The sequence below is a fragment of the Anser anser genome (assembly GCF_964211835.1).
Source record: "Anser anser genome assembly, chromosome: 5".
Classification (NCBI taxonomy): domain Eukaryota; kingdom Metazoa; phylum Chordata; class Aves; order Anseriformes; family Anatidae; genus Anser; species Anser anser.
In genome coordinates this window covers 37,750,005-37,777,817 of record NC_139725.1, presented here as the reverse complement: position 1 = coordinate 37,777,817, position 27,813 = coordinate 37,750,005, and the positions used below count along the sequence as shown (strand labels likewise).

Here is a 27,813-nt window from a genome sequence, read left to right as displayed (position 1 = left end):
AGAGGAAACATGCCCTCCTCTAATTTTTTTAGTTACCATTAGTTACCATAATCACTAGCATTTATGTATCAAGAGGCAAAAAGTCAGTAGTGTTACTTGAGATAGTGCCCTCTGCGTTCCCCTATGTTTCCTTCAAAAAAAGTCCTTTCACTGAATTAAATCTCCATAGCACAGCTTGTCCAAGGTGTAAAGTCTGTCACTCCAATCTCACGGAATTATTTACTTGAACACCTTTGTGGCTGCAGGGCTAATCCTAGGTGCTGCCCACACTGCCTGCAGTCTCCACCTGATGGCATCAGCCCTGCACCCTTGAAAAGAGAGTCTGCTGGGGCCAGGCAGCCAATCATGGGCCACTAAAAAAACGTCAAGAACTGAAAGTTCATGTAAAACAAGAGAGAAAAGTGAGGGATAGAAATATTGGATGTAGCTTGTGGATGTAGACTTGTGGTTTATCTATAGTTACAGCGGCATCCTTCAGAGGGCATGCAGGAGGTGGGAGGGAAGCACAGCGAGTCTCAGAGGGAAAAACAAGGCAGCAAAAGCAGCAAAAAAAGAGCCCACCATGGAAATATCAACTGAATGCAAAGAATGACAGATACTTCTTATGGGAAATGCGATCAAAACAAAGATATGAGGCAGCTCTGTGAGGACCAGGAAAGAAATGAAAGGAGTAAAAATATGTAAAGCTAGACAAAAACCCAGACTCTGCAAGAAATCTCCTGGCTGAAGCAGTAAGTTCTAGGGATATTCTCTCCTTTACAAACTCTTTGGCCTGTGATCTTCCTTTACATTACAGAGGGCCACCTCCCTGACGCTGGTGCTGTAGTTTGCTCTGTGGCTCAAGGCACTTGTCCTGCTGAACCCAGCAAAGACCGGTCCGGACGTCAGCAAGGTTCAAGGAGAAAAGAAGTGATGTGGGAAGCTGAGGAAGTGACAAACTCCTCCATGCTCAACTTTCCCTGGTTTCTGAAAGATTATTACAGCACTGAAATACCCCGCTGAGGAAGTCAGTAACTTCTTTAGCAATAAAAATGCTGGTAAGAACTGAAGCATGGGTAAAACATAAGGATCTCCACCTCTCTGAAGCATGGGGAAGTGACTACAGCCTGAAAGATCTGTTGGTCCTTCAGCACCCGAAGATAGCAGAAGTGAAACAGGTTTACTTACCACACATTTATATGGAATGCATTTACAGGCAGTGAGCTTTTCAGAAGTCCCTACAGATATGTAATATATGCGATTTTGGGTGTCCCCTTTCAAGTTGTTTTCCATTAAATTATCAAGAAATTGTTGAAGCTTCCAGTGACCTCGGTGACAGCGAGGATTAGTCAGCACTGCTCAAAATTGGTTCCCCGTTGCCTTGAAAAAGGCACCTCAAAATAGAAATACCTGCAAAATCAGAAATCCTCAAAACCTTTGCACTTACAGACTCTTAGCTCAGGAAACCCAGGTCTAGTTTTGCTCCCCATCTGCAAAGCCCAGCAAGTCTGCCAGGTGCTACATTTATATGAACACTGAAACCTTTTGACATGCTACGTTCTTTTTCTAGATATCAGTATTTTAAGAGCTCACAAAGGTGCTGTGAGGTTTGATTATTTAGCACTGACACGGCAACTGCGAATGACAGCTCTGCAAACTTGTGACTGTTCCCTGAAGCACTTGTTTACAGACTGGAACGGAAGCATTGTTTGCAGACTGCAATCAAGGAAAGACTTGAATGTTATTGTGAGCAACAAATTCTGAAACAACAAAATGAGCCCTATTTCCTTCAAAAAGGGTGCTGTCTAACGAATTGAAAGCACAAGAGACGTAAAGAGAATGCTTAAAGCAAGCCTGCCATTCACTGCAGCCTGTCAAGATTCCTGGCGCTTGCAGCGCTTGTATATATTTACAGAACATTAACTACAAAAAGTCTTCTCTTGTAATATTTATCTTGGGCTCTAAATCTAAACAGGGAAACCTGCCGTTAAACATTTGCAAAGGGGCCCAGGCGACAGCTTAAAGGAGTTCAATGTTTAGTGTGAAACACATCAAGTGCCTCAAAGTGGAAATGCCCGAAAATGTTACGTCATTTCTGAAACACGACGCCACGCAGTGCTCAAACAGTGATGCTCACTAACTCTGATGCCCTCCATTCCCACTTAATGCCACAGCAGTGAAAGACAGCAGCATCACGGACACAGCACTGGCTGGCAGCCAGCGACACCTGTGTTGCAAGAACAACTTCTCTCTCACTCTCACATTCACTTGTTTCTCTTCGTTTCACAGCAGCATGCTAAAAAAGTCTACTTGCAGTCAGGCACCTGAGGTTCTGCACCGAGTTTCACAAGTGCTAGAAAAGCAGTACAATAAAGGCAAGACAAGATACATTCTGCACTGACACAGCAGAAACCCACCTGGACTGAGTGGATAGATGTCATTGTCAGCTCCAAAGAAGAGATTGCGCGTCAGCTTACGAGGATCGACCTTCTGAGGGGTGGACGAGGCCGGACAGAGGGAGAACCTGCGACGAAGAAAGTTCTCTTCCTTCATGGCATGAGCTGTGGGGGTTTTCTGAAAAGGAAAGATAGAAATAACAGTTCAAGACACAGGAAATCAAAGTTTCACACCCAGAGACTCCGCTGCTTCAAAGCCGCCTAATCCTAAGAAGTGTGCCAGATCTTTTTATAGATTGCCAGAAGGCTAAGAAAAAAAGAAAAAGGAAAGGATATTAGTTTGAGGCTACAATTACTGATTTGCTGACTCTCAGCATTTGCAAACTGCAGGGAAGCAGGACACTGCTCCTTGGTGAATCCAGGCAGTAGAACACCCTCCTCTCTACAAGGATCTATCTAGAGTAACAGTTACTTACTGGGTCTATCCAATGTATAGAAGCTAAAATTCCTCTTTTTTGTTTGCTTTTAAGATTTGTTTTTTGTTTTGATTTGATTTTTGTTTTTAAGATAGAAATAACTCCATTGGTGTGAGCAGAGTTGCACCAAGCCTGCAAAAATCAGCATTTAAAATAAGCGGTGCGGAGGATGACCAGCTGTGTTGGCTGCAGAGAGCAGCAAGCGGAGATTTGCAGGAAAGCGGGACAGAAAAGCTAGTGTCACTCCTGCCCTTATTTTCTATTAGAGCACATATAAATATTTTCAGTTTTCTTTAAAATGATAGATCAGCCTGGCAGTTTGATCAATATGATAAGCCTTGTTGCTCTGCAAGGGTAAAGAACAGCATCTGTGTCCCTGAAAGCCTCCCTGCATGCCTGCACAGGAGCCGGGTGGTACTGTGCTCTTTACCACCACTTGGCTGATGCGTTAGACCATCCTGACTGGAATTAAAGGTTTCTTTTATACACATCCAACAAGCAGCTCTTTCTTACCCCTTACAAACAGATATTATGACTGTCGCCTTCCTGAGTTACAAGCGCTATTCTCTCCCCGTGTGCAGCTCTGATCGGCAGGGCTCTTGCTAGCAAGAAGAAGTGTTAAGCCAGCCTTCGGGCTGGCATCGCAGGACATGAGGTCTGCTGCTTCCCCGGGGGATGGTCACTGTGCAAAGGAAAACCCTTTGGGATGGGACGCATTTCCTGAAAAAAGTCTCCAAGCTTTCCCATATCCTTTAGGCTGGGACATCCTGCCCTGCTCTTCCTGCCCACAGAACTTTTGCTCTCGCTCAAATGACCAAGTTTAATGGGGAAGCCTCAGTGGGCTCTTGGAGCTGGGGCTCTGCCTGCATGGCTGACACAGCACACGGGGTGATGCCATAAATGTGTCCCAGTGTGAGAAACTCCCCTCCTGTGTTTCATCAGAGCACTGTCCCTCTGACTGCTCTGCTAACCCCAGGAGAAGGCAGTCCCCGTAAGAACATTTCGTCTTTTTTTTTGCAGCTTCATTTATTTACACAGCAGGTTGCGCTGACTTTGTAAACTAGCTGTGATTTACAAGGTGAGAGTCTGTTCCTTCCTTCCCACAGGAGACAGCCTCAGTGCCCAAGACCTTGATTTGATACAGACCAGCCTGGACCCCGTTGCTGACCATGGGTGAACCATCAGACGGTGATGTCTGTAATATCCAAAAAGGGGTGAATGGCTACCAGCCAGACCTAGCCCCAAAACAGGACATGTGGGTGCAATTTGTAGGGGATATGTGTCCCCCACTGGATCTGAATCATCTGCAGCAGGCGAATTAAGGTCCAGTGCAATGTGAATAACTTAGCTGCCTAACATTTGGCACCTTAAATAACCTCTTTTTTTTTGCATAGATATTCTTGACTGCAGAGTGCAGGGTTGTGGGGCAGCAAAATTAAAGCTAACCTAAAACACAAAAAGAGAGAAGAGGAAAATACAGCTAGTTACGTGTCTCAAAGCAAAATATTTAAAAATAATGCAGGTCTAAATAGCTGGGTTTGGAATGCTAACACTGAGCTATTTTCTGCCCTTGTTCCCAGCAAGGCCATCTCAGCTCTCTGCTCTGGAACTGCTCATAAGCGGCTCAGAGGAAAAGCAGGTCCGTGGGACACTCTCCCCAAAGAGCAGCGATCCAGCTCGGCTGTGCCCATCATGCAGCCAGGTAGGAATCCCCAGTCCATCCCCACTGGGGAACCAGTCACAGGCACAAACCATCTGTCCATCCCGCCCTCACACGCCGCTGGCACGGTAGGGACTTCCCGACACGGCAACACAAGGGCCCCACCAGCCACCTTCATCTCTACACAGACACAAGCCACAGTAGCAGAGAACCGCTCATACCAACGTTGGTGGCACAGCTCTTGACACCTGAGCACAAGCAGGCGGTTTATCAGGCTGGACATACACAAATATAAGTCCTTTCAACTGCTTTTGTGTCACCAACCTGCTTTTCAAGGATCATCTAACATTGCATTGCTCCAGCTCAATTACACATATTTCAGGGGTTTTCATACACCAGATGCTTCTTTCCTTGATGGTAAAAAACACACTTCACATTATTAAGACTTGATAACACACTCAAAGTATTTGGCTTGGTTTCCAGAAGATAGGTCTGTGTGTGCCTGCATCCCTACCTATCCTGTTTTGTCCTTTTCCACCTTCCAACGCCTTTTGTACCATCAGCAAAAGTCAAGGAAAGCCTACAGACATTAGAAAACTCAGAAACATTAACTTCTTAAAAGTTACATGACTATCAGCAACCTGCTGTTGTAGGTACCAGAAGTACTGACTCTGCCACTTATGCACTCTTATCTACAAAACACTCATACATACAGAAATTCATTGGTCACAAAGCATCTGCTAGGAAACAAGCAACAGCCAAAGAGACGCTCCTAGACCTGAGTGCTTTGGGCCTCAATCTCACATGGCTGATTTGAGGACAACCCTTGTTCGGAAAGGCAAATCCACCTGTAAAGAAGTATTTTGGAGGTTGCTTCAGGATATGACGGATGCTTCAGGGAACCCAGCTCTGGAGGGACTCTGGGAAGATGGAGAAGGCAAAAATGAAAAGTGGGCAAGAATTGCTGAAGGCCCAAACATGCTGTTAAGTAACATAAAGTGACAAATTTCTCCCACTGCTCCTGTATTCCCTCCAAGTCTAGCAGATGAGACAGAGAACAGTCGAAGAGAGATACCTTGTCTTGATCTGAATGGTCCAGCTGATACAGAATCCATGAGCTCTCTTAGAAAACTAACCTCCTTGGGAAAAAATCTTCACCTTAGCTCTTGCAAGAATTTATTTTGTTGTTAGTCCTGCTAGATTAAAAAGCCCTGAAGTTTGCAGCTCAGGTCATTTCTGGCTGTCGGTTCTGTGGTCCTGATCGTAAAAACGCAGGAAAGGGAATACAGAGAGAATTGAGAGAGTCACTAAACACAGTGGTTTTCAGGATTGCCCCTTTAGTGTTGACAGCTTTTAAGGCAGTAATGTGCTGTTAAATGTGAACTGTTCACTGGAGCGTAAACAGGAATAAATAATTCAGTAGCAAGAAATAAACTTCTTGCTAATCCTGTCTTTGAGACTACTTTATCTTTTAAAACCAAAAAATAGAGCAGATGAAAAGCCTGATACCGTGAAGCACAGGAAAGTGAAAGAGATGAACCTAACAGAGTGCAATTGGCTGGTGGGACTTTTGCTCGCAAGCAGCGTCAGCAATAGCCCAGAGAAGAGCAATGTGGCAAGAATAATCCTTGTTTTACCAGCAAACCTCATGGCTGCCACCGAAGTGAGTGGGAACTGCCAGAGCTCTCTGCTTCTGACAGACCTGTCTGGGGTGAAGGCTGTGAGTAACGCAGAGACAGACATTACACGTTGGGTAAGAGATGCCTTTCACGTGGCTGCTCTGCATTTTGAGCCTCCTGTGCTTGCTGGGAAGACAGTGGCAAAGGCTTTGGGGGACAGAATTTTCCTGGCTCCATCTTTACATTTTCTAAGTTGCTGATATATAATTACTGAACGGCTAAACACTGTGCAGACATTATCCTGCCCCTACCCTCTGCAAACCGGTGGGTAGGTTGGTTTGCTTACTCTGATGTTCAGCATTTTAAAATAGATTGGAAATATGCTCTATAAATAGTTAATTAGGGGGTTGGTACAGTCAAGAAGGCTGTGCTAGTTAGGGGGATTCTTAATTTATTCAAGACTTGTTTTAAACAACCTTCTCTTTCTCTGGTCACTAAGTATTTCCGCGAAATCAAATTAAACCACATTTTGTATTCACAGCAGCCCTTCACTCTAGGATCTGCATCAATAAGGAAAATTAAATCTAAAGATACTGACATTTCCTGACTCAATTAACCCTGAGGAGGTAAAATTTTCATGAATGAAAAGGCGAATTGTTAGCAGATACATTCTGGCTTTTACAGTCCCAACTATTCACGGGGGAAAATGGCAGCTCAGATCTTCAGCAGGGAGCAGGGGTAAATTATTAGTTCAGTGGTGCACTGATGATTCACAACAGCTGAAGAACTCCTGATCAATCCAGAAAGTCTGTGAAATCTGTTTTGGGAAGCTATTCCTAAAATACCTATTTATAAGATAGGTAATTGGACAACCGACCCCCTACTTACAGTTAAATAAAACCTGACAGAGTGAACTGTGCCTGAGCAGACAATCTTTTCTCTACGTTATCTATGGTTTTTGGTTAGGGAACAGGCAGAGCGCAGATATTACAGTGCACAAGGAAGGTTTCAGTCTGTCGTGCTGTTAGCTGGAAGCCGAGCACACGAAGTGTCAGCCACTCCCCAGAATTATCAGGGCCAGCTATTTCTCTGCTGTGCTGCCAAGGGGACCGCTCCTCAGCAGCGGTGTTCTTTGGTATGTTTCTCCCAGACCATGTCCTGATCTGCCAAGTCCCAAGCCAGCCCCACTCTTTTCATCTTTCTTATGCTCAGATACAGGGAAGTGCTGCTGCTGTAGGACTTCAAACCCTCTGCTGGGTGCCATCCTGCTCAGCCTGACCATCGGTCCAGAGAGGGGAAAAAAAATAACACGGGTTGCTGAAGACATCTGTCTGCAACAACAGAACCAAGTTATGGAAAGCCAGATCTAGAGACTGCTTCATTATGATTACATGAAACATGAGGGATTTTTCTCAGCTGCTTCAGCAGGCTCAGGAGTGCGGCTCATTCATCCCTACAACCTAACTCGGGGCTCATGTGCTTAAAGCTGCCTCTCTCGTGCTGTTTTTATGGACGATGCCTACCAGAGCCACCCTCAGCTATCTATCTGCTCTTGCTCTCTCCCATAACAGAAAAACAATATTTTTCTAACCACCCTCTGCTTCTCTGCTCACCTTTTCCTGCACTGGTCAGGGACAGTAATGTAGTAATCAGGAGACAAAACAGTCTTCTCCCTTAATTCTTCGTAAGATGCCTTGATTAATGTTTTCTTTGTATACACTAGTTAAAATGTTTGGAGCTCGAGGCACACCAGGGGTGCATATATGTTTAACTGTCTCACAACTAATCTCTCTCCGCGGTGAGCTTTATGTACAACGGCCCCAAGCAGCACAGCTATAGGAATTGCATGCCCACACTGGGGAAAAAAACATCCTAGATCATTCTTTCTGGGGATTCCCAACCTGGGACAAAGACAGAGGAAGGCAGAGTCAAAAAGTGCAAAACATTTTCATTTGGCATGTTGGAAAACCTCATCTTCAGAATCACCTCTGGTTTGGATAAACATCTCCTGTGTGCAAACATCGGTACATCGCTAAAGCCGTGGTGTGTTTGGGAGAGGAGTCTGCGATCTTACAGCTTGGATATGGGGTTTGTGCATTGCAATAAATACAGTCCTCATGTGTTTTGCCGTCAAATACTTGCCATTTACTTTGTAAACATTATGCTAGAGTTTACTTTAGAGTAAGAATATCAATAAGTGGGTCTTTGAAATGAATGCTCAATGATTTTTATATCCACCTCCGCTGACCTTTAAGCTGTAAATTGATTGTTATGCAGAAGGCTATTAATTTAACACAGCATATTACATTTTCCACTAGCACTGACGGGCCTCTTCTGGCTTAGCAATTCCACTGGTCTTCCCCCTTGCTAACTGCATAGATCATACCTCTCTTGCTGTAATTATGACTAGTACCTCAGCATTAATTATTTCCCCAGCAACTGCAGGCAGAATTCCAGGTTTTACACATACCACCAGAAAGATAAGAAAGCCCCCGGCATTCAGAGAGACAGCAGTGAACAGCTTTCTTGCAGACCTTTGTCTTAGTCCATCACGTTATGTTCAGTAAATCATACTTTGCACAATCTCCTTTAGGCCCTGATTTCTGATGGCATTCCTACTGAATAAAGCTCATGCAAAGGTATTTCCATCAATCTCTGCAGGAAGGTAAGGTGCTTTCACTGAATCGTCTTCAGTACTTTAATACCATGTTCTAATATATTCAACTGAAGATGAGCAAAAGGTAAATCACGACTGTTAAGCATCCATCAAGCACCTGAACACTTATCCATCTCAATCCAACTCACTGAATTTTTATTTAAAGTTTACTATTATTTATTACTGATATTGGTAGATAGCATTCTTTTAAGCAGGGAAGAAAGAAGTCAGAATGCAGATTAGCAAACACTCCTCGACAAACCAAAAGGTACAACCATGTGTATCCACAACATGAAGGAAAAAGTGTGCCCTCACACACCTTCAGGCATACTTTTTGTAATATGCACTAGCCAAGCAGTTCCATCCACTAAGGATCCGCTTTGAAACAAGCCCAGGAGCCAGATCTCAGCCTCTAAATTTCTGTGTTATCTAGAAACATTTGTGTACTTCTTTAAACTGAAGTTTCATATGGATGACAAGGATTCCCAGGGCGTTCTGCTGGAGTCACTGTGACTGGCCCCGTACCAGGGCAGACAGGGTGTGGGACAGGCCCAGTGCCATGACGGAAATACAGGACCAGGTACACGGCAACATAAATGAGAAATTCATTTAGTTGCTTGAGCTAAAGCTCTTGGAGATTTAAAGCCATGACAAGAACACACCGCTTTGGATAGGTGTGCAGTTATGTCATTTGCAGGCGGGCCACATCTTCAAGGTCAATTCTTGTCTTGATATTTTTCTTTAAAAAGAGCATAATAAGAAGCATCATTACAGGCTCACGTTGCTATCTAAATCACATAATGGGATCGTATTCTCTTTTAATGGAAGGATTCTACTTCAAGCTTTAATGACATTTAAAAAAAAACCGGTCTACTGGAAGCCTCACTGATGGCTTTCTATGATATCCACCTCTGCCTTTATATAATTAAATCTAGAAAAGACCGTGCCTTGGGGCTACACTCCCACCATACAATTACTATGAAATACCAAGCTAATTTTAAGACCTGCTTTCATGCTTGATAGTGTCCTCCTGACAGTACTCCCTTGTTTGTGAAATACTGCTCCCTTGTAGCACAGCAGAAGAAAATCAGACTTATATCTCAAGTCCTGCTGAGCCATTTGCAGACTCAGGCTCAGAAACTTCAGCATGGCAGTAGGGCACATGTAGTGGATTTTTGCAAGCCAACTTACAAGAGAGAAAACAAGTGCTGTCCAGTTTCACAAAGATTTCCCAGAATCAGACTGAGATTATTTGTTATAATTAGCATCCACCATATCAAACACATGCTCACAAAGAATGAAGTGGACGACAAGGATTTAAGACTGTAAGTATACTTCTACCTTGACATCCTGTGCAAACACAAGCCATACTTCCGCCCAATGGCTCCGACCACAAGCCCACTAAATTATAACCGAGCTGGCTTATAAATGGCTGAAGAACAGCTAAGTGACGAAGAAATGACTGCATCCCACGACATGGTGCTCCAGTCGCTGAATTTTCCACTTCTCCACTTTGTTGTTTCCCCTGTCAGATTCAAATGGGCTCTGTAAACCTCTGGGGCCTTCACAAGGAGGGATGAATAAACAAGACCAAAGAAATTTTAAGGAAGTGCATCTATTTTTGAAAAGATCCTTACATGCCCCTGTTTAGCTTTTCAGGCTTCTGGGTGCTGTGGCATACCGAGATCTGCTGTACAGTGGTTTAAATTTAGCATCCACCTATACTTCCTCTGGTGCAGCCGCTCTCCCTCGAATTCTAAAGGAAATTAATACACTGTGTATTTTTTGCATAAACTTCACTGTTTCTCCAGAGACAAGAGCATCAAGCTCTTCCTTCAACAATAGTTAAAAGACAGCACTGCAGTTATTTTGGTCCTAGATTTTTAATTAAAAATCTCTGTGGGAGGAAGGAAACTAGACAACCCACAAAGAGCATTAGGGTGGAATTTATGCTGTGTTAAATGAGCCCAAAGGACTCAAACCATGAACAGGACGATGCGGCATGCACAACAAAATCCACACTCAGTTCTCAAGCTCACAACCTTCTGCGCCTACCTCTGTCCTTCCTTCTCTGTCAGTTTATCTGGGATTTAGCTGGAGAAAAGAAGCAGCTTGGGTAAACTGCACTGTCACTTCAGCCAGAGTGAGAAGCAGGTGAATGAACGCACCCATGGCATACGAATTTAAGCATGCATTTGTCTTTGCTGATCTCCTCCTACCTGCTCGAATAATACTAACCCAGTATTTCTGCCGGTGACTGCTCCGGTATCGATACGACTGTCCCACTACCCATGCAGTTGTGTGTGTGCCAGGCAGAAGCCAGACAGAAACTCTTCGTGTGAGATATCGGCCATAATTAAAAGCCCTGGAGAATCCCAGCAAGCAAGCAGTTACGACAGAGCGTGCATCTTGTCCCTGACTTCATTTCAGTGAAAAAGGCAGGCCCCCAAGCAACTTAAACGTGCTCCGCAGTGATTGTAAGCTTGCTTTTTAAAAGCATCCAATACATTTTAACAGTAAGTATTTGGAAACACCTGACACCGAAGACCTGAGTCCCCTTCCCCTCATATCACTTTTATATTGAAACAGTACCAGTGGCAGCACGAAATTCCTCCTTGCTGACGCCAGTGTAAGCCAGAGCAGGACCCGTCTCCCCACTTTGTGGGCAGCAAACCCGACAATACAGCTCTTGACAAAAGACAGCAAATCTGAAAGCTGTGGAACACAGGAAGAGGACTTTTCCCATCACTTTAAAGCTAACCTATACTGACACCGGCTTTTTTGTCCCTGAATGGAAAGATCCAAGCAAGAAAAGCCCCAGCTGAAACAAAACAATGCTGCTGAGCTCCAAGCACTCCTTCCTACAAGCACTGGAAATACAAGGGGGGGAAGCAGCCCTGCCTGGAGAGCTGCAGGGCTCGCAGCTGGTGAGGCTACGAGCTAAGCATGCAGCACACTGCCGGCACGAGGGCAACCACACCAGCTCCAGTGCTGCCACAGGGGAGGGCAGAGAGGGCAAAGGAGGATCTGGAAAACCAGGGGCTCCTGCAGACTCCCGCCTTCAGCTTTATGGATCACACTGACCTTCAACAGCTCCGTGCTGAAAGTGTAAATGTGGCTTCAAGCAAAAAAATAAAAAAAAAATTGCCTCCTGAACAACTGCAGGCTGAGGCCAGGCACAGAAGGAAGATCAGGTCCGGATTGCCCCTGGCTGAAAGGAAGCCAAACACAATGCAGCCGATTCACAGCATTTTCTTTATCGCAGTGCTAAGAGCAGCCAGACAATGCTTTCCAACACAGACCACAGCAATTCATCATGAAGAGACGGAGTTAGCAGGAAACACTCCCATTATCTCTGCTACGAAAAGGAAGCAGAGAGGAGAATGACTAAAAGGTGACAGACAGATTTTATGAGGCCAGACTTGAGCCACGCTCTGGGCTGACCATCTTTTCCATACCAGAAAAAAAAGTGATAGGCTTCAGCTGCACAGCTCTTACAAAACAGGAGTCAGAGTTGCTGCACTGTGGCTCTTCAAGAGAAAACAAACCAAGACAAAATGAAAATATTTCAATAGCAATTGTGCTGCGCCAGATCCCCAGGCTGTGTAAATCGGGGGAGTTTTGTGGCCTCCTTAATGGAGCAATGTTGACTTAGAGCTCCGAGCATAGGGCCAGGTGTCCGGCAAGTAAAAGGGAGGTATCTCAGACCTGCGAGGCTATAGGGAAGAGGTGGAGGAGAACATGAACCATGGTGCTTTCTGGCAGTAATTTGGTCTGCATTACGAAAGTAGGCTTCGAAATGGTTGCTGCCTACAAGCTCCGAACACAGAAGAGTTTATAAACACAAAAGCCCAGATGGAAAAGATTTGAAAGGTTTGGGAGGGTAACAAGGGAAGGAATAAACAAATATCTCTGAAATGAAGTAAGGAAGCACTTAAAATGGCAGAAGGCTAGATGGCCTGTACAGACTCTGTGGTGCCTCGGAAAGGTACAAAACCTTTAACATCCCACGGCTGTGCACAAATACTGAATTCCCCTACAGGGCATAAACACAGGCTGCTCTTACCAGCTGCCAGCAATAAATACTATTGCCCAACCGTTAGCAATCAGTCATTACTGCACCCAGAAGTACTAGGAGCTGTACAAACACGTAGTAAGTAATTGCCCCCGCCTCAAAAAGCATACTGGGATTCTGGCTCAAGCAGCCACTTGGACCCAGACACATTTGCTATGGAGCAACAGACCATGCCAGCTAATGTCTGAGTGAAACAGAGAAAACTAAACAGCATCACATTTTACGTCTTCCCCTTGATCAAGTCAGCTCATTCAGCACCTTTCCCAGCAAAATTCATCTTCCACTGCAGTCAACTCTTCATCTGTAGGGGAATATATAAACACTGCTATTAATGACTTCTCCCCTGCACAGCTCACAGCGCATAACTGGAGACACCAGTGATGGGATTGCAGTAAGGACGATTAGGTTTTTTATAATGAGCAGTTTCACATCTGGTTAAAAGTGGAGGTGACAAGACAATAAAAAAGTGATTTCCAAAGCTGCTCACCAATGGATTCTGCAGCCTCCTGTGGGAGCAGGGCTGAGCTGATACCGTGTCTGTCTGTAAATCCCACATAAAGTGTCCTGACTGTAAGCCTCACTGCCAACAACTGCAGGCAAGGACATGGCTGATGCCTCTGCCTCTCTTTCCAGGGCTGCCGATGTTGCTGGACTCTTTGAGGGAAAAGATCAGCTGCTGACAGCCCGCAGCTCCTACCCAAGGCAAACAGAGCAGGCAAAAACCTTGAGTCAGCCCAGGGAGAGAAGTAATTTAAACCAGCAAAAGGAGTGCCACAGATCACCTTCCTCAGAGAAAGACGCAGCAAAGACCAGGGCGAGCTGGATGCTAGGCTGGGTTACATCCCAGCTGTGGATTTGTCCAAGGTCGGCTGTTTGCTCCCCGATGGCCTCAGGCAGTACGGCATGACCCAGTCCCAGCCTGCGCACAGAACCACCTCTGCCAACACTGTCCGAGTCACAGGCAGTCGATGAGCTTGGGAAGCAACAGCAAAGGTTTTCCTCCCTGCTCTGCTGCTGTCTGGAAGGCTGTCTCTGAAGCAGCGCGCAGTCTGGAGGAAATGAAGTCAAGGACCGCAGCACTGAAACGGCACTCGCAATAAGCAAAGGTGGGAATTAAATGAGACGGAGGTCACTCTAATGCACAGGGGGAAACTATTAGGTTCTGCTGACGTTTATTTCCCACAACAGCCCAGCAAGGTAACTGTGCCAACGAACAGGTTTATGACTGTAAGCAGCACAAAGAAAGCACATTCCTCTTAGCACGGCTTTGCAATCTTCTGAGAGCACCATCTTTTTGTCCCCCAGACTCCTTCACCTCACCATCACCTGCCTCAAACCAACCTCTTCTCATGCACAAAGGGTCATACTGGTTTATTTACTCTGTGGCAGAAGAAAACCTGCAAGTTTTAGCTAGGTCCCATGTTTCCAGACACTGGTCAGTCATGTGAAATTAGGACAGTTGCTCTGCAGAAGACCGTAGCCTGTTGATGGTACCGCCTTCCCCCAGTTACTCTGAGTATGAAGTGTTTCCTGTACCGTATGTATTTTTTGCTTTGCCTGCAAAGCCTTTCCTGTATGGTTACTGCTCATCATCCAGCTTAGCAGCAGGGCTGGGAAAAAAAACACAACAATCAATAAACCATGATATCTGGGTGATAGTATCTGACTGGAATTTTTAGAAGTTTCCCTCTGTACCCATTGATCTCAGGACTGCCCTGCCCTGCAGGTGGCTGAGGAAGATGACTGCAGATACAAATGCCTAGTATTTCTCTGCTGCCAGGCACTCACTTTTCACTGGTGCAAGGAGCTTTTCAGGATGAAGATTTTCACCACTAAGACACCTCTGTATTTCCCTGGCAGCTCAAAGGTATTTCCCAGTAAGCATTACTGTAATCTGCACCTCTGCCATGGCCCTCTTATATTGCCAATACGAGGCAAACAAAAACACAGGCCAGCCGCCAGTCTGGAAGAGAAAAAAGTCTTACACACTTTATTTAAAAATAAACTACAGCCGTGACTCACAAGTCATGACTTTTCAGCCAACATACTTCCCAATTCTTGGTTTCTTACCTGTGAATACACAGGAACAGGCAAAGCAACGCAATGTCTTTCCGCTGTACCTCCGCTCACAAAGGCACGATCACAAACGCGTGGCATATTTGACGCTCACTTGCAAGGAGTTCTGGAGGCTGTGTGCAGACCAAGACTTGTTCTGCGCGTGACTTTGTAGCAGTTCAACCATCTAAGTTAGCAGCACTATTTGCTGATGTACTTCTGCCAGTACAACGAAAAGTGTGGATGGAGTCACAGCCAAATAAAGGTGCTCTATACTGGAAGAGCTTGTTCTCCTTTCCCACAGGGGAAAAAGCTGCGCTGGTATAAGCGTGTTCATACTGGCAGACCTGCATTTGTACGTGGGGAGGGTTACAGCAGTGTTGCAGAACTGTAGGTAAAAGCAGTACAACCTGTAAGCAGGCAAGACCCAATCTCACAGGGGATTTGCTACTCTGATCTTGAATTCACTCGTCAAATTCCTACTTCTACAAGCAATCTAGACACAAGGCTGAATCAGGCTGATTGGGTTTTAGCTCAACAAAATCCACCAGAAGTCCATACAGGCTGCCAACAAGGAATAGCGGCAGCGTAAGGCGAGGCACGCTTCCATGTGGGCTCTCACTAATGCTAGTTATCCCTAAGGGACTCCAGCCCCTTAGACAGGTGATAAGTTACCCAAGTTGTTTAGCAGCAGAGGGTAGTGAAATGGCCAACCTCACTGTATCAAAACAAATTCCTGAAAATGTCAATTTATGAAGCTAATCAACGGATGCCGCTGCCACAGCTGTTTCTAGCAGAATTCAGACCTCAAGGGAGTGGAGCGCTTGTGTTTCTGAGCAGACAGAAATGCAAATAAGGTATTCAGGTACTTATAAATCCATCACAGGCGATTCCTGCCAGTCAACAGTTCTCAAGGCATAAGGCTACAAATGTTCAAAGAACCCACTGCATTTGCATGAGACTGCAGCCAGCCTCAGAGGCAGGGCAATGGAAACAAAGAAAGGAGAGGAGGGGAATGAAGAGCAAGGGGAGAAAAGGAGGGCAGGTAAAAAGCACAGCCTGGAAGGACTAAGGGAATAGTCTACACGAGGGGAGATTTTAAAGAGCCACCGGGAGCCCCGAAGGCTGGGATAGGCTTTGGGAAGGAGGAGGAAAAGACACTCACCGTGGTGCTCACTGTCGCAGCCAGCAACCCTCTCCTCTGCCACGCGACGCCTGCGCTCGGGGCAGCCGTCCCTTCCCCAAACCCTTGCACTAGGCGCACGCAGAGGCTTTCCAGCCCGCTCCCACACGCACCGCTCCTCCGAGCTGCGGATCAGCGCAGGACCCGGGGCTGGCACCCGCATGCCGAGCCTCTGCTCCGGGGGCACATGGCAATGCAGCACGCCTCCCACATGCTGCCGGCACGCCGTCTACGCACCCAACCCTGGCTCGAAAAAACAGAGCGACTCCCTAAGCGTGGTGGCTGCGGAAGAAAATCCTCAAAATAAGCACAGCGCGATTCGACCCAGCGATACGAGCAAAGAGAAGCTGGAACAATAGCCCTGAGGGGTGTGATCTGCCAGTATTCGCCAGGGGAAGTTTAAAATGCAATGCCAGTTGAGACAATTATTTAGTTGTCAGCGCTGTTAACAGTTTCATTGCTGATCAAAGCAGCAGGGCAGCACAGAGGGAATTAGAGCCACTCGGAGCCACTTACCAAAATGGGCCAGCAATACACAATCTGCAACTCTACTTCTGTCATATAATCCCTCCCACCTTTTCTCTTTCTTTTTAGAGGCTCCTTGGCATACAGAATCGCTGTGCAATAATAACAATAATAAAAGAATCAGTTCACCCTTTTCTGTAATTAATCTGTAAGGGATAAAGTAAACACCTGCAACAGTGTAGGGGCAGCAGTGGTGGAAATCCTTCCGTGCATGGCTCAGATATACCCACGCTGGACAAAGGTTTCTCAGCCACTCCAGCATCATTTTGGAAGCCACGCAGAAGGTGCCACGCAGAGGCAGGTTTGCCAAGCACAGGCACAGCCAGCAGATGCTAGCACAGAACTGCTGCTTCGGCTTTAAGAAGAGTCAGATAGATGTTGCTAGTTACAGTATCCCATAGCGATTGTACACATATTTCAGTAGGCAAGCATGTTTAATTACAGCTCTGCTTCTGCATGTATCATTCAGATCCTGGAAAATCTCCAACTGTTCTCCTTTCTTGGGTTTTCCCGATATTGCTAAATTAAGTAATAAGCAAAACTCACAAACCTCAGCCAAGGCTTGCCCCCCAAGGCTCTTTGCTTTGTGGCTGTTCTTCCCAGGCTGTGCTCTGCCCTGGCCTTTGCAGCAAAGGGAGGGCTTTGAAAATAACATATATATATATCTGTCGGTGCCACCAGCTGTAGTGTAGCAGCCGATGTCTTTTTGTATACAGTCTTCTAGTGACTTGTCTGGTTTTGTGTCAGATCAGATTCCTCTGAGACATCTGGCATTATGTGACTGAAAACAATATGAACTAAAAAGCTTTGGGAGAACTCCCACTTTTTGCGTTGATTTCTCATGAATAAGTGATATCCAAAACAGTGGAAAATTAAGATGACAGTGATAATAGTAACAATAAGAAGCTAGCATTTCCAAGGTGTTTTACACCTTCAAAGCACTGTGCAAACAAGGATTAAAATGCATGCACCAACACCACCCCCTGCACTTGACAGTCCATTGCTTGATGAAGGCGCAGCATCTGCTGAGATGTGAAGATCTTTTATTAAATCAGAAATTTCAGCTACCAGAGACACTGTCACAGTGGGGAACTGCTGAAATCTTCGTGGGAGGCAATGCTCACATGTCAGGCCCGGATCCTATTGCCACTGTGGGGCCCCGTGTGAGGAGTGATGCCGAGACCAAGGGACCACAGCAAGTTTGGGGTCTGGGAGGCAGCGTGTACACAAGGGTGTTTCTCTCTCTTTCCAATGGTTATAAAAGAAATCCCATGTGGGTGGGTAATGTGGGCCCAAAAGAAAAACTGGGATGAATTTGAAGAGAAAGGCTCATGAGCAGATGGCAGCACAAGGAGTATGAGGTCTCAGAGGAGACAAGGGGATGCAGGCGGGCTCTTGGCTGTGAAGGGCACCCTGAGGACAGGCAAAGGCTACAGGGGATTTCTGAGGGCACTCCAGACAAGACGCTACCAGGAAGAGTTTTGCCCAGGAAAAAGATCTGATGGTGTCTCAAGGTCCCTTCTGGCCCTATGTTTCCCTGGGTTCCTAGTTCCCCCCTTCCCACTAGCTGGCCCTACAAAGACAGGTCAGCCTTTCAGCACTTGCTAGGGTTGTTTGGCATTGGCAGCGACGCCAGCAAATGCAACTGTCCTGCGGCCGGTTCCCTCCAAGAGCTGGGGGATTTCTTAAGTGGAAGATGCGGAGGCAGCTCCTAGCGACCCCTTCTCCCTACCAAGCTGCTGAATGTCAGCGCAGCCTGCAGTTCTGGACCGTGCTCTGCCCTTGGCAGCCACAAGAGCCGCTGGCTCTGCTCAAGGAGCAACAAAAGGCAGAGAGGGAAACTGCCGCTGCATCGTTACTGGGCGATGTTACATCTACCTCTGCCATCTCGGCCACACCATAACAACAGGAAATCCTCAACTTTGTTCCCAAAAGGGAGCTATTCTACCTTCCTTCTGAGATGTCCTGCCTCTTCCTTATGCAGCCCAGTGCAGGATCAACTCGTTTCTGCTGAACTGGTATGTGACTGCTCTCTTCAGAGCTCGTCCCGCTCGGCTGGACTGGGGACAGTGGTGGCTTGCTTGGGGTGAGTGCTGACAGGATCAGTCTTAACGCTTCTTGATTTTAAAGAGACTTGCTTGAAAGCCTTTTTCCACGTGCCCAGTGATCACATCCCCACTGTTTCTTTCTTTGTTTATGCCCAGTTTCTGCTGAGCAACAGCTTCCTTCCTGTACTTGGAAAAGCATGCCTGGGTCGCAAAGCTTATGTCAGGTGATTTTCACTAGAAGTTTGGCTGAACTGTTTGCCTTTCTAAAAAAGCAGAAAACGCATCTTCATCTTCAAAAAACAGGATAACAGTCACATGATCACCATGAAATGCTGTTAGAGAAAGGCCAAGTAGCACACGCAGCTGTGTGCTGCTAAATTAACAACATAAATACAGATTTCAGAGCACACTGCCACACTTAAAATCCCCCCAACTTATGATTCTTGCAACAAATCAATGGTCTGATCAATTGACGACTCGAAAACAACCAAGCTGCAGCCTGGATGATGTCAGTAAGTTCAGCTCCCTGCAGCAGCTCATGCTCCAGCAGCGAAGGTGCTTTCAAAGACATCACAAATTGGGAAGAGCTCGTTAACCAGTCCAGGAAAATCCCAGTACACTCCCACCTCGAGGTCTACGCCAGTGCTTTTCCCTTGTGCCCAATTTGCTCAGCCCCAGCCACAAGCCCAGGTCACACAAAGCGCAGCTTCTTCCTATGACCCAAGCAGCTAAGGCCCAGGGGCATCTCCCTTTGAGTCTTCTGATTTCCTGGGGAAAAAAAAAGGCACACCTTTTCCCTTCAAATTCCTCTGAATCACAGGGAGGGCAGGCAGCTCTTAACCCTCCTCTAGCTGGATGAGAAGCATACTAAAGCCCCAGCGCCAGCCCAGCCTCCTGCAGTGGCTCTGGCAGGGATGGTTGGGCACAGCCGAGCCCACCGGGCCTCCCCTGATCGTACAGTCTCCACAGGGTATTTCTAGCTCGAAAAACCCAACCAACCAGAAATAACTTATCTTTTTCATTCCTTTTTTCTGGCCTGGAATCCTCTTGAAATATCACTGAGGTGAAAGAGATCTGAGCTTCGTGTTTTCCTGTGCTCACAGAGCGCAGACACACATATTGACACAAAAGGAACGTGACTGGCTCTGCGGTGCTGCCTTCCCATTAAGCAAGAAGCAGAGGAGACGGAGGAAGAATTGCTTTCTGCTTTATGCCCGGCCATGCCTTCCCATTGCTTCCAGGCATTAACTGCACGTTTCCACAACTGCATGACTGCGAGGACATGGGCAAGCCCTTAGTTTGTAGTAAGCAGCAGGTTAAAACATTTAATAGCCAAAATTCTGATCAAGCAAAAACTTGTGACTTTGAGTCCATCTTCTCAAACGTTCTTAAGATTTTCTTCATGCTGTACCTTCTCACGCTATTTTCAAACTAAAGCCAGTTTTTTAACAAACACACTTTGATCATCTGTGCTCTTAAACTGCATTCAAGATGCTCTGTAAAGAGGGCCAAGTCTTAACCAGCTCCCTATCGTTCCATAAAAAAATACTGTAGAAACAAAGACTTCAAATTTCCAAGTAATATATGGTATTACTGCTGTGGTTTAAGACAATTCCACAGACAGTGCGAGTGGCTTTGCCTAGACAGCTCCCAAACCAATCTCCTGCTGTTCCCCTAATTAATTCCCCATAGGCATCTCAAGCCTCTCTTATATATTAAGTGGCTGTCACAGTTTTTATTTGACATTTGGATCTTTCGAGACAACAAGGTGTGAGACAGAGGCCACAGAAACCCAGTGAAGTTCTGCCAACATCTTCAGTGGTAATGGCGTTTCAGGCGAGGGGTACTGCTCATCTTCTCTCGGTTGGGTACAGTAACAGCCTGCTCCCTCGGTTTCTCCGAAGTCACTCCTCATATGCAGCAGCACTGAGGAAATCAGCATGTGGGGCAGGGAGGGCGCCTTGGGCTGACTGAGCCCTGGCTGGCGAAGGAGCTCCTGACACCAAACCCCTCCTTGCTTCACAGCTGAGGTAGCCATGAGTCAGGTTGGAGGGAGAAGGCTGGAGATATGCCAACTTTCCTTTACACTAGCAGTCCTGCATGCTAAAGGGTGCTTTTTGCCCAAATATCCCCCTTTTCGGTTCATAAATTATTAGGGCCATGGGAAGCGGGTTAGTGATGGTACTGAAGTATGCTTGCTGCTTTACATGAAGCGCAGTCTTGATGGGATGTTGTTTTTCACCAGCAACGCAGCAATGCTGCCGCTATCATCTGTTTAGCTTATGTACAGAAAGAAACCTTTCTAAACCACAGCACCCTCATTCCTGAAGCTCAACACCATCAGGAATAGCCCAGAACCAGGCCTGCTCCATGACTGTAGTCCTCTGAAAGGATGCGAATTGAGAACTTGGCCAATTTACAGTGTTAATGTCTATTATACAACACAGGACTGTGCCTGCCACCACCTCTACCAGTGCATGTGAGGCTTTGCTGTTTCACTACAGAGATGACTTTTGGGGGAGCCAAATCTTCCTGCTTTCACAGGGACTCTGCTGTACCTAAGCAGTGAAATATTGCAGGAATGGGGTAGAAAAGCGATACAAGGACAGGGATTATGCACTAGTAGCAATGAAAGGGAATGATCAGAATGGTACGATTTTACAGATTCAGACACGCTTGAAGATGCCCTTTTTTAAAAAACAAACAAAAACCAAACAGAATCACTGCCAGTATTTCTTGCAGTTCAAAGAATGCTGGATCCCAAAGTCACAGAGACACGCGAGGACAACTAGCCAGAAAACATCTGAAAACATGAGCTATCAGGAAATAATCGAGAAGCCTGAAATGGCAGCAATCAGGGAGAACCGAGGGCAGCAAGAATATATTCACCATCTGTCCCTCCAGGCAAATTACTCTTCCTCAGGATGTTTCTGGCTAACAGGCTCATCTTGGAAATATCTTTTTTCGCATATTCCGTGTCTGTTTCTGGGAACACAAGGACAAATAAGCCTGTCAGAAAGTAGGAGTAGGTCTGGACCTCTGTGGCTTAGTTTAGGAGAAAATGCAACCCTTTTTCCAAATATGCGATTAGGTCTCACGATCCAGGAAGAAGTGAGAACACAGGCAGCGTGTGTTTATAAATCTGGCCACATCTGATCGCAGTTTCCAAACTCTCCATTAACAACTTGGTGAACGTCCAGCAAAAGGAGGTTTTCCAGGGCTAGGACACTGAGGAAACGCTGCTGTTGAAACATGCACTATTGTAATGATATTCCCCAGTGACACGATGCAGCTGAGACAGGATTTGTGCTTGCTGCCCAGTCAGCCTGAGCCGCTACCCCACCGCCAATAAATGGCAGCATTTGGTTTTGGGGGAGTTGTTCTTTCTCTCGGTTTATTTCAATGCACAAAACCTGCAAGGAGAAGACTTTTCTTGAGCGCAGACAGCAAAGCTGCAGAGAAGAAAAACAGGACAGTGCTTGCCTTTGCAAAGTAAAAGCCACCACAGGCCTGGGAACCAAGATGCAATTTTTACTCCCTTTGAAGATGAGGGCCGAGGCTATTGGGTCCCAGCTGGGAGCCCTGGATGAGGGCAGGATGAGGGCGCTGCTCACGCAGACACTAGCAAGCACAACAGGAGCTTTATATTGAAAAAGGTGCTACAGGGCAGAGTAAACTTTCTAAACACGCTGAGGTATTGTTCTTGAGCGCAGCTCTGAACTGCTTGGGGTAACTTCAGTTACCTAAAGAAGGGAGGAAAAAAAATCACACATGAGTTTTACGCATAGCGTGAGAAAAAGGCCAGCAAAAGCGATGAAGAGGAAATTGTTTTTTCTCATTTTTCTCATTGCAAGAGCCGAACCCCCACTGACTTCTGCTATTAAGAGAGAACAAAGAAGTGCTGTATATTAAATTGTAACCCCATCTACAGCTTCGGTGCGTTTTCGGATTCACACGTAGCGCTTGATGCCAACAAGTTTTGGTCTAAGTACTTCATTATTCTGGTAAGAAACAAGATCCCGGATGATGAAATGGCAGCAAAACAGAAAAAAAGAAGGAAAAAAAAGAAAGATTTTCTTGATAAGATTTATTCAGACTTTGCAATTTCCAGAAAAAGACAAGTTTGTCCAACTCCTCAGAAACTCAGCTTTCACTGCTTTAGGAGGAAATTCTTCAATCAGAGGGTGGTGAGGCACTGGCACAGGTTGCCCAGAGAAGCTATGGATGCCCCATTGCTGGAGGTGTTCAAGGCCAGGCTGGATGAGGCCCTGGGCAACCTGATCTAGTGAGTGGCATCGCTGCCCATAGCAGGGGGGCTTGAATGGGGTGATCTGTAAGGTCCCTTCCAACCCAAGACATTATATGAATGCTCAAATCTTGTCTGGTTTTATCAGAGAACGTGGTAGACTGGAGTTTTGATGCCACCTAACGTGATTTTGATACTTGTTTACAGAAACAAAAAGCCATACTTCAGACTACTCATGTAACTTGTTCAATGGTCAGTTTTTCCAGCACAGCCAGTACTGACTAGATGAATGCACTGGGCACTTACATTACACAGCGCATTAAGCCTAATTTGCATTAACTGTAACTGCTTAAAGATGACTTAATTAACTGGAACTACATGAGGATACCGTGCTTCATTAAAATAGAAAGGAAGGGAAAGGAAGGAACACAAACAAAAAGCAAACAGCCTAATTTCTTCCAGCACTCGTATTTTCGTTACGGCCTTTCACAGACAAACACTGTGTACAGGAGCTTAAAGCAAAGGCAGACCCGTGAGCCTGCACACGAGGCAATAGATGTGTCAGCCTCTTTTGAATCCAGCCTTAAGCAACCAGAGTTGGAAAGAGCCAGTTCTGCTCCCTTTTCATGAACCCTTTTCCTTTAAAGTTTTCAGATCTACATGGTTTTGCTTTTAAAAAAACAGTTCCCCAAAAGAAAAAGATGTTATAGCAAGGGTAAGAAAGCTAATAATGGAGCCAGATGCAGTGAGGAACAACACTGAGGGAGTCAAAAACCTTCATAAGGTCACTTTAAATACCCTTATCTCCGCTGGTAAAGAACATACCAGACATCAGGAGCCAGACCCACAGCTGGTAAACCAGCTTTGATGCAAGTGAGGCCACTGACACCATGTCTTTTTTTCATTTAGCAGAGAGCAAATCTGTTTGAGAAGACAACCGTGAGGCTCCAGGCTGCCTTTGAAGAGCTAACATACCCTTTGATGCTACAGATAGCTGGATATCGTGTTTTGCTGGCTTCTGGTTTTAAATGGGGCTCTGTGGTTAACCAGAGCGGCTGCACAGCAAGGAGAGAATGACTTGCAACTGAAGAGGAACGCCAGCGCCTGCACTCCAGCCAGGAGAATGCCATACATGCGGGAGGCTCAGGGGTACAGCACGTGGCAGCCAACTGAGAGCAAAGACTGTAGGGTTCAAACCCTTCCATTTAGAAAACAACCTTTATTTTCCACTTTTCCTTGAAAGGGTGGACACCCAAAGGAAGGACCTCAGGCCCCAGATCCGCTCTCCACATCAAAGGGCTTGTTTCTAAATCTAAAGCAAATGAGGGTGTTCAGAAGAAATGTTTGACAGTATGTGCCATTTTTAAAATGGTAAAGCACCATGGTTGTCAAAGGGTTTTCTCTGAAGCCACGCCTGTCGCAGTCACTGCAATCCATTTCTGCAGCTGTGCGACTCAGACTGCTTGAGGCCAAGTCCCCAGACTTGTTCCCTCGGTGGCCCAGTGACAGCATGGACAAGAAGGAGAGATCAGCTGGAGAGGGCAGAGAACCAGGACTGACATGGCTTCTGGAACATCCTCTTGTACAAAAACAGACTGAATATATAATTGAATGGAAAATATAGAGTGTGATCTGCAATCCTATAGCTGGAACACAGCTGTGGAGGAAAGGAAACACAACCATCCTTTCTCTGCAGCTCCCTGCAGCACTCAGCAGGTGACCACAAGTGGAGGACAAGATCTCTGCAGCCTGCATACCCAGTCCTGGCCCGCTGTTTCACAGCTTTTAGGAGTGGACTGACTTCATGGACTACCATTATTTGCTCGAGGATCTGGCAACAGGAGAGAGTGCAAGCAAAGTGCTCACCCAGGACAGGCAATCAAGTAGTAAGACAAGCCAAGTGTGTGTTTAATCCCCTCAAATCAGGCTTCAAATGCTGAGTTCTCAGCTGGTGAGCCCTGAGTCAGGAGTTCCAGGGGTGTTAAATGGCCCTGGGGAAGCTGAATGTGGTCCGGGAGGGCCAGATGCACATTATGAGCAGAAAGAGCAGTGAACACCCATGGCTGCTTTGCAGGAGCACAGCGTCAAGGCGGTGCCTGGGGGCAGCCAGCCCGGCCAGCACATGGGGTTCTGTGCTGCCCGCACCCAGCCCACACAGATCCGTGGGCAGGGCCTGCTGGGCTCACTCCATCACACTCCTCAGGGACACGGCCTTCCTCGCCCTGCCAAGAGCCAAAAGCTGGCATTAACAGCACAACAGAGGCATTACTGTACAGATGAAGCCGGATAAAAAGTACGCAGGAATTAGTTTTGGCTTAGATCTACGACTACTTGATGGCATCCACCATACTCTAATTGTTCAGTGACAGAAGGACTCCATGTAATTAAACAGGACTGCACACACAGAGTCACAGTACTAATTTTTGCAGAAAGGCAGCAAGATCAACCCACAATGTTATGCTGTGGCAACGATATCTTAACCAATTGCTATTTCAAGACACTGTCACTGGAAGAGATTTATACCCCTACCATACCCCTACCCCTGTGCCTGCCCATGCAATTAGTCTGCCTTTGTGCAAAATATTAATGGAGAGAATTTATAATAAAAATATTCACAGAAAAAAATGATTTATGTAGATACTTTACTTTTAACAGAAGAAAAACGCCAAGACTGAGAAAGTTTAGTGCTATACTTTATGCATAAAAAGTACCAAAAATTTCAAATTAGTGCCTCTGTATTCTTACATATCTTACGTACCAATTTTGTGCCTATAAACAAAAGATCATTGCTATTTAATGAGAAAGGCAATAGTAAACTTTGGCTTGTGGTGTGCAGAGAGGCACTGTTTAGCTTATGAACATACATAAAAAGGAACTTTGAAGTGACAGAATCAAACCAGAAAAAAAATCACAACTGTAAAAATGTATCCCTTATAAGAGCTTAATGTCAGCTTGTAGGTTCCTCCAGGAAACTAAACTGGGAAATCCCCCTACCATGAGCCTCCAGATGGAGGAGCGCTACAGAGACAGGAGGGAACTACAGGCAGCTTCTAGTGGCTCCTAAAAGCTTCCTCAGCCAGGCAGGATGGAGAAACCCAGTCATGCAAACTGCAAAGAAAGTGAACCAAAGTGAACATACAGCCTGTGCCTTTCAAGAGGAACACTTCACTGGAGCTACTCAGTATGACTGAGGATTTTGCCCCAAACGTTGACTGCTCTGGATTATGCCACATGAGATTTAAGTGAAACATTTTGCATTTGTTTCACAGTTCTATGTTATAAAAATTAAACCTGACTGAACTATGAATAGCACTAGGCGTTCACTTTCCCTAAGGAGGGCTGTGGCTAAGTTTCTGCTAGCTCAAGCAGCAGGTTGCTGGGAATAATCTGTCTCCTTCTGGGAGCACGGCACAGTGACCTTCCAGTCACCCAGCTGGCAAAAGATCCTCAGCAGTCAGTGAGCTGCTGCTACATTTAAGACCACTATCTGGTCTTGTATGAAGCCACTGCTAGGATTTTCATGATGAGAAGAGGTCTTCCCTGTTCTTCCCTCAACTCACCTCACAGTCCTTACATGACATTTGCACAAAACAGAACTCCAGCTTCAAAAATAAAAGCCTGTTGTCTTGGCATCTCATCAAGCCTGTGCACTGAGCTTGCTCTTCTCAAAGCAGAATAAAAATTCACAGCAACCCTTCTTGATCAGAGCACTCAACTAACAAAACCGGGCATCTTCAAAGCAAGAAAAACAATGTTAATTATAAATTGAGTTTCCTCCAAAGAGAATAGCGCATCAGGTATCTGAGAGCAATTTATTTAATCCTTCACCAGATCCAAGGTACGTACGGCACTTCAACAAAAGCAGAAAAACACATCAGGATGACTACAGGAGTACTTGCACAAAGCATCAGGGCTCAGGACCCTACCCTGGTGAAGGCTGGAAGCACAGTGCTCCAAAGAATCCACACAGGTTTTTTTTCCAGAAGAGCCCAAGTACATGCAATTAAGCTGCCAGCAGAGAGGTGGCTCTGAAGCTGCCACAATGGGGCACTGCTCCGTTGACATCATGATTCATTTACAGCAGGAAGTCCCTTTTACAAATATTTCCCAAATAAATTGGTGATCCCATTGGAAACGCTCTAGTGCAACAGAAATCTTGTTTAATAGAGACCAAACTCTGATCATATCTCCCACACAGTGAGTAATGCCATACTCCACAAATAGTCTAATTTGAATGGGTGGTCATGATGAGTAAGGCACTACTCAGGGAGAAAAGGTGAAAAAATCTGTTTCTTCCTGGTTATCACAAAGAGATGGCCACCTATTATTGCAGAGATGAGACTAGCAGTATGTAGGGAACTGACTCATGTTTACATTTGCCTTATCTTTAGAAAGGCTGTTAGTAATACTGAGAAAGGAGAGAGTGGATTTTTACCTTGTGTACAGCGCGGACTCAGTGTCTTTAAGCAGGGAATGCAACTCCTGTGCTCTGTGCTTTATGTGATTTAAATGACAGATACACAGACAAATGCTGAGTACATGACAACTGCTACAAGTGTTTCCTGATGAAGATACTGAGTCAGTAAGTTTCAAATATCTAAAATGGGCACTTGCCATGTTAATAATCCACCGTGGAGCCAGTGCTTTCTGCTGTCCTCCCACCAAACAACAGACCAGGTCCTGCTCTAAGGAGCCCACTTATCCGCTGCCCTACACTGTGCCCTGGGGTGGTCTGACAACAGCACAAGTATTCTGTGTAAATGCCCATAAACAGGTTGAATGCATTTATCACAGAGGTGACAAACAGCATCATTTTGCAGGGAAGTAAATTTTTTTTGCATGTGCTATCCTAAATATATCTATTAGCCTAGTACTATGCAGCAGAAGTGTAAGCA

At 45.8% G+C, this 27,813-nt stretch overlaps 1 protein-coding gene across 7 annotated transcripts in view; it reads right to left on the bottom strand.

The window, feature by feature from the left end:
• OSBPL5 (oxysterol binding protein like 5) overlaps positions 1-27,813 on the bottom strand; it is a 174,996-nt gene that overhangs the window by 59,403 nt on the left and 87,780 nt on the right. For 5 of the 7 annotated variants that reach the window (XM_083838999.1, XM_083838996.1, XM_083838994.1 and 2 more), the window contains one exon: positions 2,397-2,553. In XM_083838999.1, the coding sequence (XP_083695125.1) occupies positions 2,397-2,532 (136 nt within the window). In that variant the 5' untranslated portion in view covers positions 2,533-2,553. Of the gene's footprint in view, positions 1-2,396; positions 2,554-14,931; positions 15,305-16,081; positions 16,731-27,813 lie in introns of those variants that run through there. The other 2 variants (XM_083838998.1, XM_083838995.1) reach the window with 2 other exon arrangements.